The sequence below is a fragment of the Rhincodon typus genome, chromosome 17 (assembly GCF_021869965.1).
Source record: "Rhincodon typus isolate 14 chromosome 17, sRhiTyp1.1, whole genome shotgun sequence".
Lineage (NCBI taxonomy): Eukaryota > Metazoa > Chordata > Chondrichthyes > Orectolobiformes > Rhincodontidae > Rhincodon > Rhincodon typus.
Genome location: NC_063348.1, coordinates 43,157,788 through 43,176,284, shown reverse-complemented (window position 1 = coordinate 43,176,284; position 18,497 = coordinate 43,157,788). Strand labels below are relative to the sequence as shown.

General features: G+C 38.3%; 1 protein-coding gene across 1 annotated transcript in view; it reads left to right on the top strand.

The window, feature by feature from the left end:
- caprin1b (cell cycle associated protein 1b) overlaps positions 1–18,497 on the top strand; it is a 102,871-nt gene that overhangs the window by 40,649 nt on the left and 43,725 nt on the right. The window contains exons 7-13 of the mRNA XM_048606923.1: positions 1,317–1,369; positions 1,983–2,069; positions 3,925–4,089; positions 7,496–7,604; positions 8,723–8,784; positions 17,193–17,303; positions 17,922–18,071. Coding sequence (XP_048462880.1) covers positions 1,317–1,369; positions 1,983–2,069; positions 3,925–4,089; positions 7,496–7,604; positions 8,723–8,784; positions 17,193–17,303; positions 17,922–18,071 — 737 coding nt within the window. The remainder of the gene's footprint in view (positions 1–1,316; positions 1,370–1,982; positions 2,070–3,924; positions 4,090–7,495; positions 7,605–8,722; positions 8,785–17,192; positions 17,304–17,921; positions 18,072–18,497) is intronic.

The window sequence follows — 18,497 nt, the reverse complement described above, 5'->3', positions numbered from 1 at the left end:
TCCCAGATTTTGGCCTACCGACTTAATCTGTGTACAAACTCTTCAGTTTTATTCACAGCATACTCTCCAACTTTTGTTATCTACACAATTTAGCTCCCATGCATTTATTCCCCTCATTAAAGTGATTGATATAAACTGGAAAAGTTGAAGCCCCTGCATAGACCCCTGCAGGACTCCATTCCTCACATCTGCCAATCTGATGACCCTTTTGTGCATACTGTCTGCTTTCTACCAGTCAGACAATCTTCTATCTGTGCTAATATGTTAGCCCGTACACCGAGGTTTTGTTTTCTGCTCTTTGTAACCTTGACTTTTACCATATCAAACAAGCCGAAAAGTGACATTGACTGTGCAGTATTTCTTGCCAACTTACAATCAACTACAAAAAAATTTCCCTTTAAATGTCTAAAGTTCCCATATCACAGTTATACAAACCTTTGCCCTTTAAGTGAATGCTTAATTTTTCCAGAACCATTCTAAAACTATTCCTGACTTGATGTAACTTGCATCAGTTTCTCATTCCTAGCTGGATAATTTTCTCAATGCCAGCCTGACTTTGACTATGAACGTTACACACGAGGTTCTTCCTCTTTAGCTGAAGCTAGGGATAATCTCTGAGCCTGCTTGAAATTCTCATGAACTTCGTCTCTTCATTCTGAGTATGAGCTGGATGGTGAACCATAGCATTCGAAGTTGTTTCTGCTCTGAGTGCAGGACTCGCAGTCTGTCACATTGTTGCTGACTTCGATGGGTATCAGTGATATTTTAGGTAATTCTGTATGCTGTGAGTCTCTTCCCCTCTCAAAAGCCCCTCTCCTTGTTAATCAGAATCAGATGGACCTTACATCCAGGTAGAAATGATACTTAACTACTATCTAGAAGACTAATTGCAATCAATCTTGGAATTAAATCTACAGTTTAAACTACAACTGATTATGAGACATGACATCATTCATGCCTCCATGTGAATCTTGGAGACTAACAATCTACCCATAGTCAATATGGAAGCAAGTGCCAGTATTGAGAGTTGTGAGCACCATGCATGTTACAGTGAGCCTCAGAACTTAGGAATCCTGATTGCCACAAGTCTCCCAGCTTTCGTTGACAGAATTCTTTGCAGGTTACGTACCCGGTTCATTCCACTGTTTCACCTTTTATGAGAGTCCAAAGACAAGACAATAGTATAAACTCTGCTTTTGTAACATGCAGTTTTAGGTTGCATTGATTCATTGTGTGCAGTTCAGTGATTTTGTTCTTTTTCAGTGTGACTTTTTCTAAACTTTAAAATATGCATTATTTTAATGATTCTTTTGCAGAACCTGAAACAGTTGAAGAATATGTGGAGCAAACTGATGTTGAAGCAAGAGAGGTGAGTGATAATTACTGTCTAAGTGAAGAGCAACTGCAGACTTTGGTACAGAATGTCTAGGTGTCTGGGTGTGCGAGCCACAAAAAATTAGTACGTTAATACAGCTGTGTAAAGACAGGAGTGCCTCCACATACAAAATTTCTAGTTCTGATTTTTCTTCTGATTTGGTGCTAGTTTTAGTTTAGATCACATTTGTGACATGTAGTTCCCCACTGAAACAAATGACAATGGATGTGTTTAAAAAAGAATGTTATTTCATTACCAAGAGAACTGTTAAAGTGTTAAAAAAGTGCTGATTCATTGAAACAAAGTTGAATTGAATGTGGAGCTTTAACATGAACTTTTGAGAGTTGCTGCATAGAGTTCTCCATGTTCGGAGAAGGAAACTCCTGTTTCCTCCTTTAACAAAAGAAAATTTAGAAGTAAGATTTTCTCCTTTTGGTAGCCTTAAGACCCCATGCTATAAGCAAATTTATGGTACAATGAACTTGTGTTTTGTTTTCCTTGGGTGTAAAATTTTTCTGTTTATGCTAAATAATGTGGTGCTGGTAAGTATTGTCCCTAATAGTTTGGTTGATGCTATCTTTTTTAAACAATTCAATTTGTTTTCCAGTTCGTGAACAGGCAGTTTATTGCAGAAACGCAGTTCAGCAGTAGTCAGAAAGAGCAAGCTGATGAATGGAACACGGAAACTGTTGAGGTAACTAATTTTGCAATTAAATGATAGGCTGCTTTGGAGAAAAAGATGAGAAATTGTTGGATTCTAGTCCATTCAATTTCTTTTACAAGGCTGAATCTGACTGCAGCAATATGCAAGTTTTCTTTTATTGTATAACGTGGATGTAGTGCAGGTTTATATTAGATTCTTAGTTTGACTGCAGATTTCATAATAACTTTTTGTTCAGGTGTGTTTATGGAGTTTTAAAAAGGCCTTAAGTTAGTATTTGCTTTTTTTCTTTTAAAAAAAAATTGCATGCTGTTGAAGATTTTCGTTTTACACTCCATCAGGACAAAGGCAAGAATATAAAATGTTAAATGGAAGAAGGATTGATACTGTGTAGGACAGAAATAGGTGGTAGCAACACGGATAACGCTGGTGAAACTCTGCTTTGGCAGTGTTAATGTTTCATGTCTGAATGATTCTCTCCACAAATGCTGTCAGGCCTGCTGAGTTTCTGGAACATTGTGTTTGTTTTAGATATCCAGCATCCACAGTATTTTACTTTATATACAAAGAGGTGGTTGATTGTTTGCCAAGTGGGTTAAGTCAGTTCATGGAGATGTTGTCATCAGGAATACGCCAGGATTAACTATACCCCAAGCTTTTAGATGCAATTCTTGGGCATGTTCTTTCTGTATGCAGACAGCATGATGTTGCAAATGTTTTCTTTCTATCTTTTATTATATTGGTTATCAATTTGCTGTTCTTGCATCTGTTGTGATGAGAACAAGACAAAAGTTTTAACTTACCAGTGTTTTCTTTGAGACTGCTTCTACTTTGGCTGGGCCAGTGGGGCTACAGTTCCAGAAGGACTTTGAGCCTTTAGGTTGCTGAGGGATGACATTGATAGAGGTTTATAAAATCATAAGGGGCCTTGATAAGCTATATAGACAAAGTCTGTTCCCCAGGGTAGGAGAGCCCAAACCTAGAGGGTATAGGTTTAATGTGAGTTGGTTGGTTTAGGGGTTGGGAGGGAGGGAGGTGCAGATTTAAAAGGACCCTGAGGACCAACTTCTTCTCAGAGGGGTGTTCAGTGTGTGAAATGAGCTGATAGAGGAAGTGGTAGAGGGTACAATTAGAACATTTGAAAAGTATTTGGATAAGTACATGAATAGAAAAGGTTTAGAGGGATATGGGCCAAACATAGGCAAATGCGACAAGTTCAGTTCAGGATACCTGTTCGGCAAGGATGCGTTGGACTGAAGGGTTGGTTTCTGTGCTGTATGACTTTATAAAAACGTGAAAGTGGATGGTGAGTGGCTGGTTGTTTTTCAGTTGAATGCATTATCATCTGTGGAACATTCTTTCTTGTGTTTCATCTTTGTTATGACTGAATAGCAGTCTGAAATAGCATCTGTGGATTTTTAGGCCTTCTGTATCACAGGTATATTTACATTGCAAATTGTACAATAGCTGCTGAGACCAGCTGATGGCACAAACTGTGTTTAAATTTGTAGATCTATGCATCTTTTCAGTAACTGCTGTACCAAGACTTTGCTTGAGGCCGTTTGGGATGACTGCCAATTTGACATCTAGGAAATCTTTGCTGTAAAGGTAGCTGGATACTCATGCATAATTCAAATATGCTGCATCTAGGGTTTGAAGTATGGGAAACTTGTGCTAAAATATTAAAGTGGCTACATCTTGCAAATGATCACCAAAGAAATATGTTGAAAAATATAGATTCTCATTTTGACTTTGAATAATAAGTCAGGTTTTTTTCTAGGACATTGTAAAATTACCTTTTGTTCTTGTGGGTTTCGTTCTGGGATTAGTTGCTACAGCTGAAAGTAGAATGGCATAAATTCTTTGTTATTCACCTTCTGTTATGTAGGTTGTAAATTCACTGCAACAGCAGCCACAACAGCAACAGGTACAGCCACCTACAGTAACTGAAAACCATGCACTGAACACTGTTCCTCCCTCAGACCCTTTGGTGAGAAGGCAGAGGGTACAAGACCTTATGGCACAAATGCAGGGAACTTTCAACTTCATACAGGTAAACAACATTCTATTGTGATTTATATCAACAAAGTGCTTAAAAGCAATGTTGAAAGTTTTCTGTGTTTCTTAGGATGTAAACGTCAGCAGATAGCAGTGTGATACACAGCAAGCATTATTAAGGTTTATGCATTATGAAGAACTTGGATTCATAGTTCGTGAGCTGGAGTCCAAGCTTTGGATGCCATGGTGTACCATGAAGAAAAAGTTAGCTGGAAATTTAGTTCCTTGATGCATACTCTGTCACAATCTTGGGTTAAATATTTGATATTTGCTCCTTGAAGGAAGGGGGTGCAACTATGTGTGGGTCGGATTTGTGGATACAGCATGTAGCATGGTTATGAGGAACTTGTAGCCTGGTTGGTGACATCAAGGAGTCCAGGGCAGATGAGTAAACTGAACACAGTATTGTGCTGCTAGGTGTCATTAAAATAGTGTGAATGAAAAGGCCTGTTGCAGTGGTTCAGGCCAGTACACTTGGGGGGTGGTGGTGGATTCGGACTTTTTTTTAACTCTACAGCAAAGAGAGGTAATGTCTCCCAGAGGTAATGTCTTAGGACTTCTCAAAGCTATAAAACAAATTTGGAGTGAGGGGCAATGGATCCATTTGTGATCTCTGCTGTACGTAGGTTCCCAATGACTTGGGTAACGCTAAGAGAAAGATAGATTTGCTGGGTGTGTGTGAGCAATTAGTTGGAAAGCAATAAAGATTGTAATTTCTGGATTACAGTCTGAGATGTAAGAAAGTTAACACTGGGTTGGTAAGATCAATGTTGTGGTTTCCGAACAGCAACTGTAATGTAGCCTGGGAGTATTCAGGAAGAAATGGTTAGAACTTGGCAAGTGTGCAGCGAAAATCAAGGGTGATTTTTAATCAACATATAGATTTTGTTTGTTTGAATTGGGATGGCATGGTGGTTTTTTTTTTGAGTTTTCTAGAGCCAACCAGAGAGGCAAATACTAGATCTGCTCATATGCAATGAGATAAGATTATTTCATGACCACATTGGAGATGCTCCTCCGTAACAGTGGTCATTATTTGATTGAGTATCGTTATACATTTGATGGAGAGGAGAATGGTTCTCAAACTGGTGTTTTAACCTTGTATATAGTCATATCAAACTTGAACATTGGTAAAAATAAATACATTTTGTCGAAGCTGTTCACTTTGCACTCGTCAGAACAATTTGCAAGAAATACCGAAGTGAAGCGAAACCAAAAGTTGTACTGGATGAAAGAAGAGTACGACTTGGATTGCAGGCAGATTCTGATAGAGGTGTTGTTCTGGAGAAGACATCAGTTGATGACGAATGATAGCTTTGTTTAAATTTTAACCAAGCTTCTCACTGATTCATGCATTGAGAATTGAACAAGAGAATGACTATCATCTATTTGGTTGAGTTGAAACAGGTACAGGTTGTATGTGTTCTGACCGTCTGCACAGAACAGACGATGCTAAATTGGTCAGTGTAATTCTTTGCAGGCTTAGGATTACTTAGCAGATGTTGCACGATGGCACCTAATGTTGTGACATGGTTTTGTAAGGACTAACTTAGTTAGATGCATAAAACAGAGGTTTAAAGTGAGCTGGCATATTAAGGTATGGGATATGTGAATGGATATGCAGTGGCAGAACTTTGAGGAGCTGTTTCAGAATATACACAAGTGGTACATTTAATTGAGAAAGAACAACTCAAAAGGGAAGGATGCATCATCCTTGGATAATTAAACAATCTACATAGTTTATCAGACAGCAAGAAAAGGCGCGTCATTGTTCAAAAATGAGTGGGACAGAATCTGAAGAAGAGCAAGGAATGACAAAAAGTTGAATGAACGGAGAAACCGGAGTACTAGAGAAAGCTAGGTGGGAACAGGAAAGCAGATTATCATAGTCTCTGCAGAAATTAAAAAAGATAAAGACTAAATGTGTTTTGGTCCTTGAGAGAGAGAAGCAGGTGAATCAATAGTCAAAAATGGGGGGAGAGCAGATGTACTAAATGGATATTTTATCTGTTTTGACTAAAAGTTGAAAAAGGATCCTATATGTAATTGTGCAGGAGAAGAAGGAAAGTAAGACAGTTAAATTAATCGAGGAATGAGTACCAAGAGGATTATTACATTTGAGAAGTGACTTATCCTCAGGTCCTGAAGAGTTTGATGCTAGGTGCTTACTTGCAAAAATTCCTGAAGTTCGAACAGTCCCATCAAATGGAAAAATAATTATTGTCTGATCTTTAAAATAAAAAGTTCACTAATGCTTTTAACTTTGTTTCAGTTTGTAAATTTAATGTACCTTTTACCTGTACCTTTTTAATCTTGTTTGTATGAATTTCACTTGGCAGTCTATTGTATGTCAGATGCACTTTGAATGTCTGTGCACAACATGAGTTGCATTACCTGACTGTTGCTCTAGTAGTTTAGTGGGAGGCTGAGGTGTACAGAATAGGAAGGTTGCAGGTTTAATCCTTAGCCAAGGTTCAACTGAAATTGGATAGAATAGCAGGTAGGTTACCACATTTTAAGAATTGCTCTTAAAATGAAGAAGGAGAAAATCAGTCTGGTTGATGCTTAAAAGTAGTCATTGAGGCAAGATTAGATTCAGCTGTTATAGTTTCAAAGTTACAATCTGATTTTCAGTATAAAGACACGTACATGAAGATAAGACTGTTCAGAGACTTTGGAAGGAAGTCACATGATTGAAGTTTCCACTCATATTTTGAGCATTATTAACTTGTATAAACCACAAAAGTATACTTCAGCATTGGGTACTGCCTTCAGGGCAAGAAAAATGTTGATTTGTTTCAAGGCCATGTTGAATATTTGTTTTGTTTTACAATTTGCAGCAAAAACTGTGAACTTCTTAATATTGTAACCGAAAAAAGAACTTTTTGTAGCAATACGAATTGTTTCAATGGGGTCTAATATTTTTGAGCTGGAAAGTATGTTGGCCCATTCTACTCTATCTAGATATGGAAGGAAAATTAGTTTGTAGTTACCCCAAGTGGTCTGTTTCATCTGGTAAATCAAGTGTATCTAGTTGAGTTCGAAACTTGGATATGAGGTCAGAAGATGTCAGGCAGATCTAAAAATTGCTAGGAATCATAGCAAGGATAGAACAGCGTACAGGGAGACCATTTGGGTCCTTGTCATCTCTGCTGGCTCTGTACAAAAGAGATGCACTTGACCCCACATATTTTTTCCCCCATATTGCAAAGTTTAGTTTCTTTTGTGTATTTATCCAATTCTGCTGGAATTGAGCAGATCCCAAGGTCTGTGTTATATTGTGTGGGAAAGACATCCTGTTTTATGTTGAGTTGTTTCTTTAAGCTTTGCTGAATATGCCAGTTGAATTGCATGGTTTGGAGCTGTACTTTGTATTTCACATGCTTGTTTTTTTCCAATAGGAATCCATGATTGAGTTTGAGAGTCAAACAATTGACCCTGCTATTGTTTCAGCACAGCCAATGAATACAGCACAATCCATGGAGATGCCCCAGATGATGTGTACACAAGGTAATTGATTGTACAGGGTATGTGTTTGAACAGTAAACCAGAAATTGCTTTTTTCCTTTTTAAAGAGAACTTCACTTGAGAACCTTTTGCAAAACTGTCAATTAGATGTGTAATTGCATTTATATAAACTTTTCTGTCAGTTGGTTGGTCTTGTATTTTGTGTGCTTTGACCTGTGTAAAATATTCCAAAATATAGTCAGTTTTCTCAGATACACTAACCAATTCAAACTCACTTGTCATCACAGCTTTTAACTCTTTCGTTGTCACAAAATTGTCAGACTACTTGTACATGAGCAGAAAGCTTCTCCAATTAAGTATCAATGTTGGTTCTCAATCCATCACTCTCCCTGATGACCCTCGAGATTCTCCTTGGCAACAGCAGATTGTTTGTGATCTTTGACCTACTTGGTCCATGTTGAGCTACTGACTACATATTCATATCATCCCTAAAAATGCCTATTTCTATCTTTAGCGTAGCATATCTGAGTCCTGCTTCCTTTCACCTTTTGCTTAAACCTTTATTCATTCCTTTGTTACCTCAGCCTTTTGACTTTTAAACGTACTTCTGACTAGCTTATGATGTATAACCTTATGTCAGCTTGAAATTCTCATTCTTGACTGCAAATTCCTCATAGTCGCACCCCCTCCAGAACTCTCTAATCACTACAAATTGAAAATGCTGTCAGATGTCTGTACCTTTTCTATTCTGATATCTTGAATGTCCCCATTGATGGTGTGCTTTGAACTGGTCAATTTACAGAATAGTCACCTGAACCTTTTTCCTTTTAAAAACCCTTCTTAAAACCCCACTTCTTGACAAAATCGTTGGCCATAATGTCTAATATCTCTTCCTGTGGCCCAGTCTCAATTTTGTTATATAATGCCCCTGTGACGCACTTGGAGAGTTTTACAAGGAATTCGAATAGAAATTTCCACTGTTTTGTCATCCCAAGTATGTTGAGAAAACGTAGTTATCATGGCAACAAGTTCACTCATTCAATAATACGATTTGCCTTCTGCTTTAATTGATTAAATTAAGAGACTATGGTTCTCATGCTAATCTTTTTCTGATGGTCTTGTAATATTTTTATTGTATTTCTCCATGTTTTCCTCTCTAGTGCACAGTGAATCCAGACATGGTCAACCGAATGCTGTTCCTGTTCAGTCTGAAGCTACACCGGTAATTTAACCTTTCTAATAGGCTGACTCTTGAATTCTAACACTTCAGAAAATATTAACATACTTCGTGAACAAGAAAAGAAGCTTAAAAATAAACAAAGATAACATCTAAAGTTAAGGGGATTGAGAAAGTAAAAGTGGAGGAGCCTAAGCCTTTGTAGTTGAGCAACAAGTTTGATGTTCTTGCAACTTGTGTGGAGTAGACTGAAGGCTGTAGTGTTGATGAGCACACTAACTATGGTTCAGAAGCCCTGAAGGTGGAGCTAGTTAAAAAGCAATGTTGTAGTCGCATGGGTTAGTGTTGGTAGGGCATAGTTACTGTTGTCTGCAGCCAGTAGCAAGAATTCAGAAGATTATGTTGCCTTCTTTGTATCCAAGTTCAGGATATCTGTTCAAGTCTGGAAGGCAACTTGCACAAGGAAGCAGAAGATCATTGTTGTTATGGTCCATGCACGTACCAAGAAAATAGGTAAGACTAGGAAAAAGATTTTTCATAAGGTGGGGTATGAGGAGCTAGGCAATAAATTAACAAGCAGGAACTTGGAGACTTTTTCATTCACTTATTACCTGATCCATTGTGCAAATTGGGATAGGGTAAAAGAGAGATGAAAACATGGCCCAAAAGCTGATAGGGAAAGTTGGTTCCGGTTTGTGGGATGTTAGTAGCAGTACTTGAGAAAATGGGGACTATACCCTTGGGACTGATTTGACTTGAACTGTGCTGTGGCACTGTCCATGTGAATCAAAATCTAAGGAGGGAGAGAGGACTTTAAAATAAATAGAAGGATGGAGGGCATATAGAGAGGAAGATTGAGTAAATTATAGGGAAATGAGACAACACATCCAGGCTACAATAAAGGTAATGCTTATCAAGTTTTAGTAGGAAGAAGTAGTGATAGCAAACTCGCATATGACAGTAGGTAAGGCCAGAGTTTACAAAAAAAAACTGAATTGAAGGCTCTGTGTTCTAATTCCCCTAGCATTCACAACAAAAAATTGTCAGTTTAAATAGAAATACACACGTATGACCTGATAGCCATTCAAGGGATGCAACCTCAAGGAAATCAAAGTTGGGATCTGACTATCCAAAAGTATGCAACATCCAGGCAAGGCAGCAAACTGGGAAAAGGTAGTGTGGTAACTCATAATTAAATACAACAATGTGACAGTAGTGAGAGGTAAACTTGGTTCTAAACTTCAAGACATTAAATTGGTTTGGCTGGAACCAAGAAACAGCATGGAAAATAAAACTGCTAGAGTTTATTTTATAGGCGACCAAACAGGAGTGTTCGTGTAAATCACAGTATAAATCAGACTTTTGAATGGACCTCTTTCGAGATGTTAATGTTGATTTCTCTCTGCTCCTTCTCGGCAGCTGTAGCATTGTATCCTGCACTTTGTTCTGTTATCCTGGTGCACTTGTACAGTACAGTCTGCCTGCAAAGTACGTAAGACAACAATTTTCGCTGTACCTTGGTACACATGACAGTAACAGATCAAGAAATTAGAGGTGTATGTAACAAGTACTATAGTAAACATCGGGCATTTGAAAAGCCATGTAAACTGGATGAACCACATTAGTACTAATGCTGTGGAAGATGGAATATTGAAATTATATTCAAGATGTTTTTCTTGAGCAGTACTTTGAGAAACCAATTAGGGAACTTGCTAGTTTAGATGCAGTGCTAAAGATGAAGAGCTAATAAATAATCTTGTAAATAAGCCTGCAGAAAAGTGACAGTAATCTGATAAAATTAGGAATTAATGCTTGAAAATCCTTCAATCAGCAACTAGAGTCTTAAATCTGAAGAAAGGAAGTTATTGAGGGTATGAGTTGTAAATTGGTTAATGTGGTTTAAGACACTTTTTTGTAAAAGGTATGACAGTATGTCATCCAATGGCTAAATTTCATAAACAACCCATAATTTACAACAAAAATGCACATTGAAACGTTCGGGATAAGTGTTTCAACAGTGGCGAGGTAAGAAATTAACATTTGTTTTAGTTCTGAGGAAGATGCACATAAATAGCCAAAACAAATGGTGAGCCTGAGGATTTGGAGCATCTTAGAAATTTGCAAAGCAGGACCCACAAAAAGATTAAGCAAGAGAAAATAGAATATGAGAGACAACTAATGAGAAACATAAAGTGGATTGTAAAAGCTTTTATAAGTTTCTATTATGAAAATGGATGCAAGAAAAAATAATGTGAATTGAAGTAGGTAAATTCACTGGGCCTGATGATCTACATTTAAGAGTGGTGAAACAGATAGCTGCAGTGATAGGACTTGCATTCAGCAATCTATGGACTCTGAAATAGTTCCAGTAGATTGAAAGTTTTAAGAATGTAATTTTCCCTTTGCGAAAGGAAGGGAAAGAAAAACAGGAATTACAGACATTTCACCGAACAGCAGTCGTAGGGAAATGCTAGAGCATATAATCAAGGATGTGATAAGAGTACACTTTCACAAGAAGTGATAGGATTGGGCAGAGTGGACTTTGATGTACAAACTTAAGAACTGAGTTTATCAGTGACACATGAACAGAATAGATGAGGGGGGCCAGTATAGTATGTTTAGAAAATCATAACTTCTGATCCAAGTCCCATTTAAAAGCTAAGTAATCAAAATTGAAGGATGTGGGATTGGGGGATGGAAATTGGCATGGAATTGAGAACTGGTTAATGAGCAGAACACAGGGAATTTAAATAAATTTGTCATTTTGTGATTGGCAAGCTGTGATGAGTCTGTGAAAAGATGAGCCATGATGTTATTGAACGGTGGAGCAGGCTCAACGGGCCAGACTGCCTGCCGACTCTCGATCCTATTTCTAATGTTTCTATGTTTTTAATAGCAAGGATTAATGCTTGGGCACCAATTATTCACAATTTTTGTCAAGAAGTTTGATGTTGAGATTAAACATTTGCAAGTTTGTAGATAAATGCTGGCCCAGCCAGTGATGCCCACAACTCATGAATGAATTTAAATAAATTACAAAACACTGAGTTAAAATATGAGTTGTCAGAAAAATGCATAGGTTGTTCAAGAGAATTTCAAGTCTGCTCAATGAACAAAAATAAAATTGGTAAATAGAATACAGTGTGGAAAAATAGGAAGTTATCTACTTTGGTAGGAAAGACAGAAAATAAAGTATAGGGTTCTGGTTTACAATCAGTAATTTTCTGATTTTTAAGTGGTTGAAATCACCCCCAGACCCCTGGTTCCAGACACTGGACTTAGTTAGGGAATGTGAAATGAAGAAGGCAGCAGACAGGGCAAAAGAATCTCTGCATGTATTTACAATACATAAAGTGAGTATGACTGAAGAAATATAGTTAAATGCAACGAACAGGGAAATTGACACAATCAATCTAGACGGAGGATAGTAATACTATTAAAATACACCATTAATTAGATTAAACACAGTAGAACCTAATGACAGCAGTTTTAATTCCAGAAACTTTAATCAGACTTCCAACCCTTGGGTCCCAATGCACTGTCACCACCTGCCTTCCTCTCGCTGCTAGCTAGGTTGGAACTTTAGGGTCTCGGGAGTTTTGGCTCACCACTGAGGAAAATGCAGTTTTAAAGTGCGCCCGGTTGCTGAGGCCTTTGCTGTTGGTTCTTTCGGTTCAGAACAGGCCTGTGTCTGGAAGCTCTTGTTCAGATAGCACTTGGTTGGCTTCCCCTCACAGATGACCTTTGTTTTCATGATGCTCTTGGTTTGGCTTCCCGATTAAGCTCCTCTGTTGGTCTTCGTTCCGAAGTTTTTTGTTGGGGTTGGAATCCTGTGTGGGGAAGCTGTTTGTGCAGAAGCTTGTTGTCAGAAAAGGTTCTCTCCTCTGGTGAGATCAGGGCTACCAGTTACACTGACTGTGGAACCCATTATCTCCCCTGAAGTCTGTAGTTTTCTTTAAGCTCTTAATGTTCTTTTCTGAAGTTAATTGGCCTTCTGATGGTTAGAGTATGTGTGAATGGATTTCAGTTGATGTTGAATGCCTGGTATCTCTGTAGGCCCCTTACTGACTGTGCTGGGTAGCCCGAGGTGTAAAAAATGTCTGGGTTAGAGGCTGGAAGAGCACAGCAGGCCAGGCAACACCTGGAGGAAAGGAGCAGTCAATGTTTCGGTTATTACCCTTCTTCAGGACAAGAAACGTAATAGCCGAAACGTTGACTGCTCCTTTCCTCCAGATGCTGCCTGGCCTGTTGTATTCTTCCAGCCTCCTGTTTGTCTACCTTGGATTCCAGCATCTGCAGATTTTTTTTTTTGTCTCCAATTAGGCTAGAGTCTGTTAAGTTTGGTTGATTGTCATTTTAGAGAGGAGGTATAAATTGGGATTTCAGGCTGACCAGTAGTTCCAGACAGCCATGTCCGTGTTTTCCCCACACCGCAGCCTAGCTGTTCTCTTTACCTTTACAAATTTTGAAAAGCCCAGGGCCTTATCCAGTTATTGAGACGATGGTCATTTTTGCTTGATATTCTTCAAAAATGAGCGACTGGAAGAATTGAATTTTCAAGGGACTTGGGTGTCCTTTTCCATGAGTCACTGATGGTTAACATGCAGGTACTGCAAGTGATTGTGGAGGCAAGACATAATTCATTAGCAAGAACTTAATATATTGCAACAACACAAAATATTTGTGATAGTATTCAAAGATTATATTATCGCTTGTATTTTTCAAATGAAAGGAAGCTGTAAAGTAAGTCATAAGTACTTAATTCTGTAAAACAAAATAGGAGCTACATTTGCTTAGTTTGCACTGTCTGTATTCATTTACTTGTGTTGTCCTCTGTTTCCTATCTATCACTTTTTGCTCCAAAGTGCTGCAAAATGTATGAACATGTGAATTTAGAGTGAGAGTAGGCCATTGGCACTTCTAGTCTGCTCTGCCTTTCCAAAAGATAATAGTAGAACTGATTGTGACTTCACCTCTATATTCCTGCCTACTCCCGATGACCATTAAAATCCTTGTCACTTGACATCTTATCTAGCTTTCAGCATCTGCCCTGTCAAGTGTCTGGGAATTTATATGCCTCAAGATTATCTATTGTTCTTCTAAACTCAACCGAACTAGTTATGTTACAGTGAACACTTGCATCACCTCCACAGCTTAGTTTCTCACCTGTCTTTGTGTCACCAGCACATTTAGTAACCACGTATTTGGTCTCTCCAATCCAAATCAGGGTGTGGACTGTAAATAACTGAAGCATCAGTGCTTCTTGCTGTGACCTGCCACTCGTAACATCTTGCAATCGGAAGCTAACCCATTTATGCCTACTTCGTGCTTCCTGTGAGCCCCAATCCTCTGTCCATGCTAATACGTTAACCCCAGGCCATGAGCTTCTGTTTTATGTAGTAATCTTTGTGGAATCTTGTCAAGTGCCTTGAGGAAATTTGAGTGCTGGATATCCATTTGTGGTTTGTGTTGCTTGTTAGTTCCTCAAAGAGCTCTCATAAGCGAGTAAAACACAATCTCCTTTCATGTGATTGTGGTGACTGCCTGATTCCTTGAAGATTTTCCAAGTGCTTTGCTATAAATTTGATGATTTGCTCCAGCGTTTTCAACAATGGTAGGTACCCTGTACTGTAGTTACTGTAGTTTCCTACTTGTGTCACTCTTCTTCCTTGAATTGAGGAGTGTCATTCAATGGGCCCTACCCAGAATCTAGAGCAGTTTAGAAAAATAACACCAATGCATGTACTATCTCAACAGCCAGTGCTAATAACACCCTATGATTAAGTCCATTATGGACACTGATTTGTTGAATTTTACCTTGGTTGATTTTCCTTTACCCTGATAATTGTCATTATTTTAAGTTCCGTATTCCCTTTCACATTCTGGTTCACAATTATTTCTGGGACTTATCTGTATACTCTACAGTGAAGACATGCAGCATATCTGTTTAATTCATCTGCCATTTTGCTGCTTACCGTTATTAATTACCCAGGCACACAGTCTGCAGGACCAACATTGATTTTATTTCTGTCTTGTTAGATCTCTGTGGAACTCCTAGAGTCTAGTTTTTATGTAGCTTGTGAGCTTTCTCTCAAACTCTTAATTTCCCTCTTCTAGCTATTCTTGCTCATTTAGATTTAGTCCAGTCTTCTGACATGTTACTTACCTTGGCGAAATTAAACGCTTCTTTCATCTTAAGACTATTTAACCTCCTCAGTTATCGACGTATGGTTATGTCCTTGGGAGTTGTTTTTCAACAGTATATTCTTCAATATCTGCTCTTGTATTGGCACCAACCTATCCCTTAATCCAGTTTTCCTGTTCATTTTAGCCAGCTCAATCTTCGTACTCTCATAATTGATCTTATTTGACTTACAGTCCTTGTATTTATTGACTCTTCTTTTTCGACAGACGTGAAATTCCAACATGCAATGATTGATGCCATGTCAGGCCACCTTTACGACTTCAATCCTGTTTAATTGCATGTTGCCATTGCCAGGTATAGCCTGCTTTGCGGCTCTAAAATGAAGTAATGCTTAACAAGCTGAGCTAAGCCATTGTGTTTTGGCTTTTCTGATTGAACTCCACCCAAAGCCAAGAATTAGCAATTTTCTTTGTCAGTAGGAAAATATAGGAGCATAGGAACGGGAGTAGGCCATTCAGCCCCTTGACCTGCTTTGCCATTCAATAAGATCATGGCTGATCTGTGTCCTAAATCCATGTGCCTGCCTTGGACCAATATCCCTTGATACCCTTGCTTCATAAAAATGTAACTACCTCAGATTTAAATTTAACAATTGAGTTAGTATCAACCGCCATTTGTGGAAGAGAGTTCCAAATCTGTACTACTCTGCACGTAGAAGTGCTTTCTAAAATCTCTCCTGAATGGCCCTGGTTCTTAGACCATGACTGTTTTTACGAAATAAATTTTGAATGATTTAAATTCAGTTTGCCTGTGAAATGAAACAAACAAATAGAGTAGTATTTTACTGTGTTATACAGAGTTCTGAGGAAGTCGTATCAGACTGGAACCATTAACTCTGTTTCCCTTCCACAGGTGCTGCCAGACCTGCTGAGTTTGTCCAACATATTCTTGTCTTTGATGGTTATGCTTACTTGTTGTAAAAATACCTGTACAGGAATTGGAAGTATTGTGCTAGTATGGAAAGAAGAAGGCACTGATTTAAAGATTTTGGTTGAGATACATGAGTTTCCTTAGAGTCATGTACCATGCATTGCCATATTCCTGAGAGCCACTTGGTGGAGGAAGAAATCAAAGCGAGTCTTTACTTGGGATAGATTTATTCCGAATGAAACACAACAGGTATATTTCTTGACTCTGTTCCAGACCTGCGTCAGCAGGACTCTCTTCGTATATTATCAAGTAGTTGTCCAAGCAGTGTCCTTCGCTTGTATTTGATTTCAGGCAGTATAGTTAATGTAGACACTTGATTTATAAGAATCATTATTTTTGCAGAATTAATATCAATGTTAATAAAGCTGGCAACACAAGTTACTGCTGCTCATGTTCTACCATGTTACACTCTTGGAGCTCAATATGATGTTCCAGTCGCATTGATTCACTGGCAGTGAAATCCCTCTGATTTGCTTGAGCTTCATCAATCTAACAATGTGAAGGGTTTGAGCCTCTAAGCTACCGACTACTACCTGCTATCTACTTCCAACCCCCTTCAACATTACCCCCTCTTCCAGGACAACTTTGCCCTGTACTCCTTTGTTTTTAAACTGCTTTACCTGTTATTTTTTTGCTCGCTTGGCTGTAATCGTTCAAACCTGTTCGGTATCATACACCAAGCTTTCTTGTCTTCAGGAATGTTTCACAGAAAAAGGCTGTAAAGTACATTTTTTGTAACATTTTGTTTTGTTTCGCTCGCACGGCCTTTAATAAAGTGGCCAATCTCCATGTTTGTGAATTTTCCATATAATGTAATGCATTTTATTTGACCCAACTCTATTGCAAGGACATTTTTGATTTTGGTGATTCTAACTGAGTGAAGCAAAACCAAATGCACCATTAGAAAGATTTAATCTACCTGCATATACTGCAGGGATTCATAATGTGTAGTTGTACTACACACATCTTTACGTTAATTGTGTTGTATTTCCACGCATAAGCATGTGAATTTGGGTCCAACAAAAATAATTCAAGGTTCTAGTTCTTCACACAACATGTTTAAGGAGGAATAATTGAACATTAAAAGATCAAACAAATGCTGCCTTGTTTTGAATACTACTAGGCTAAGTATAATTAAGATTAAAGGTATAAATCAAGGATTTTGAATTGGCAGGACAATCTTCTGTGCAGGGTTGGAAACTTGTTTCCGCAAGTTGGAAAAAAGATAGCCAAGCCTTTGTATTTTCCCATTCTTTGTTGTAGTGCAATCCATAGACACTTATGTTTTCCCCCTTTTTATTTCCTTTCATCATTTAAGGTACCTCTGGTATCTTCCACAAATGAACCATACACACCATCTCAGCCTATGTACCAGCCTTCCCATGTGTCAGAGCAGCGAACCCAGAAAGAATCTATGGAGTCTATTCAGGTAACTGCAATATGAGTATACAAAAATTGTGTAGAAAAGCTAGATGTCCTCGTATTCATAAATTTTACGAGAATACCCAATATTTTAAATTATAATTAAGTAGCGAAATTAGAACTTGCAGCTCCATCTCCTTTGAGCAGTGAGCATGATGACTCCCAAAAAAGTACTATTTTAATTACCCTTGCAAAATGCATAAACTTGTTTCAGAACTACTAGTTCTCTACTACATATAATCCATCATTCACAAGAATTCATCCACTTTTTATGGAATTAATTTGGTAATGTTTGTCTTGTTTCAGTTCTGTTATCCGAGCATCTTCACGTTTTGACCCGTGCATGTAACCTTCTGCACCTTTCAACTCTCAAAATCAGAAACCAGTGTGGCTTTTGAACACACGATTATACTCGTCTTCAGAATTATTTTACAACTGTTCTGGGAATAATACAGCAAATTGCCGACAATATCTTTTTGTTTATTATGGCAGCATCTAATTGTCAGCTGAATATAATTTTAGGGTTGAATATTCTTTTGAAGCATTTGATAGTTGCATGTTTTTGATTTAGTAGCTTTATTAATTTTTCCCTGCATTTTGTCTTCAAACTTCTGTATCTCCATAGACTGCAATGTCACTGACTTCTGAACAGCCACCAGCATCAACAGCACTTCCTGTTGTCTCCCAGTCACAGGCTTTCAAGGCTCCTCCGAATAAACCCCTCCACAGCAGTGGCATAAATGTTAATGCTGCTCCATTCCAGTCAATGCAAACGGTAAGATGGCTTTTATTTTGACAGGTATTAGCCAAATCAAACATTTGTCAAAAATATTATGAGATAAAGCAAGGTGTAGAGCTGAATGAACACAGCAGGCCAAGCAGCATCAGAGCAGCGGGAAAGCTGACATTTCGGGCCTAGACCCGTCTTAAGAAATTATCCTACTGTCTATGAGATAAAGCAATTCTTTATACCTTCCATGTAAATTTGGACTAGTTTTAGTTTGAATTGTTTGCTGCTGCCACAACCAAATTGGCTGAGTGTTTTTTCACCATTTTAAATGTATTTAAGTCCTGAGGATGCAATTTGCTTCTTGCCTGTCAACTCTTTCCCACTTCCGCACCCCATCTGTCTCTTGCACTTCCCCATCCCCAGGAGTGAGGGAGGATAGCAGCGAGTGTGAGGGAGTCTTAAGAGGGGTTG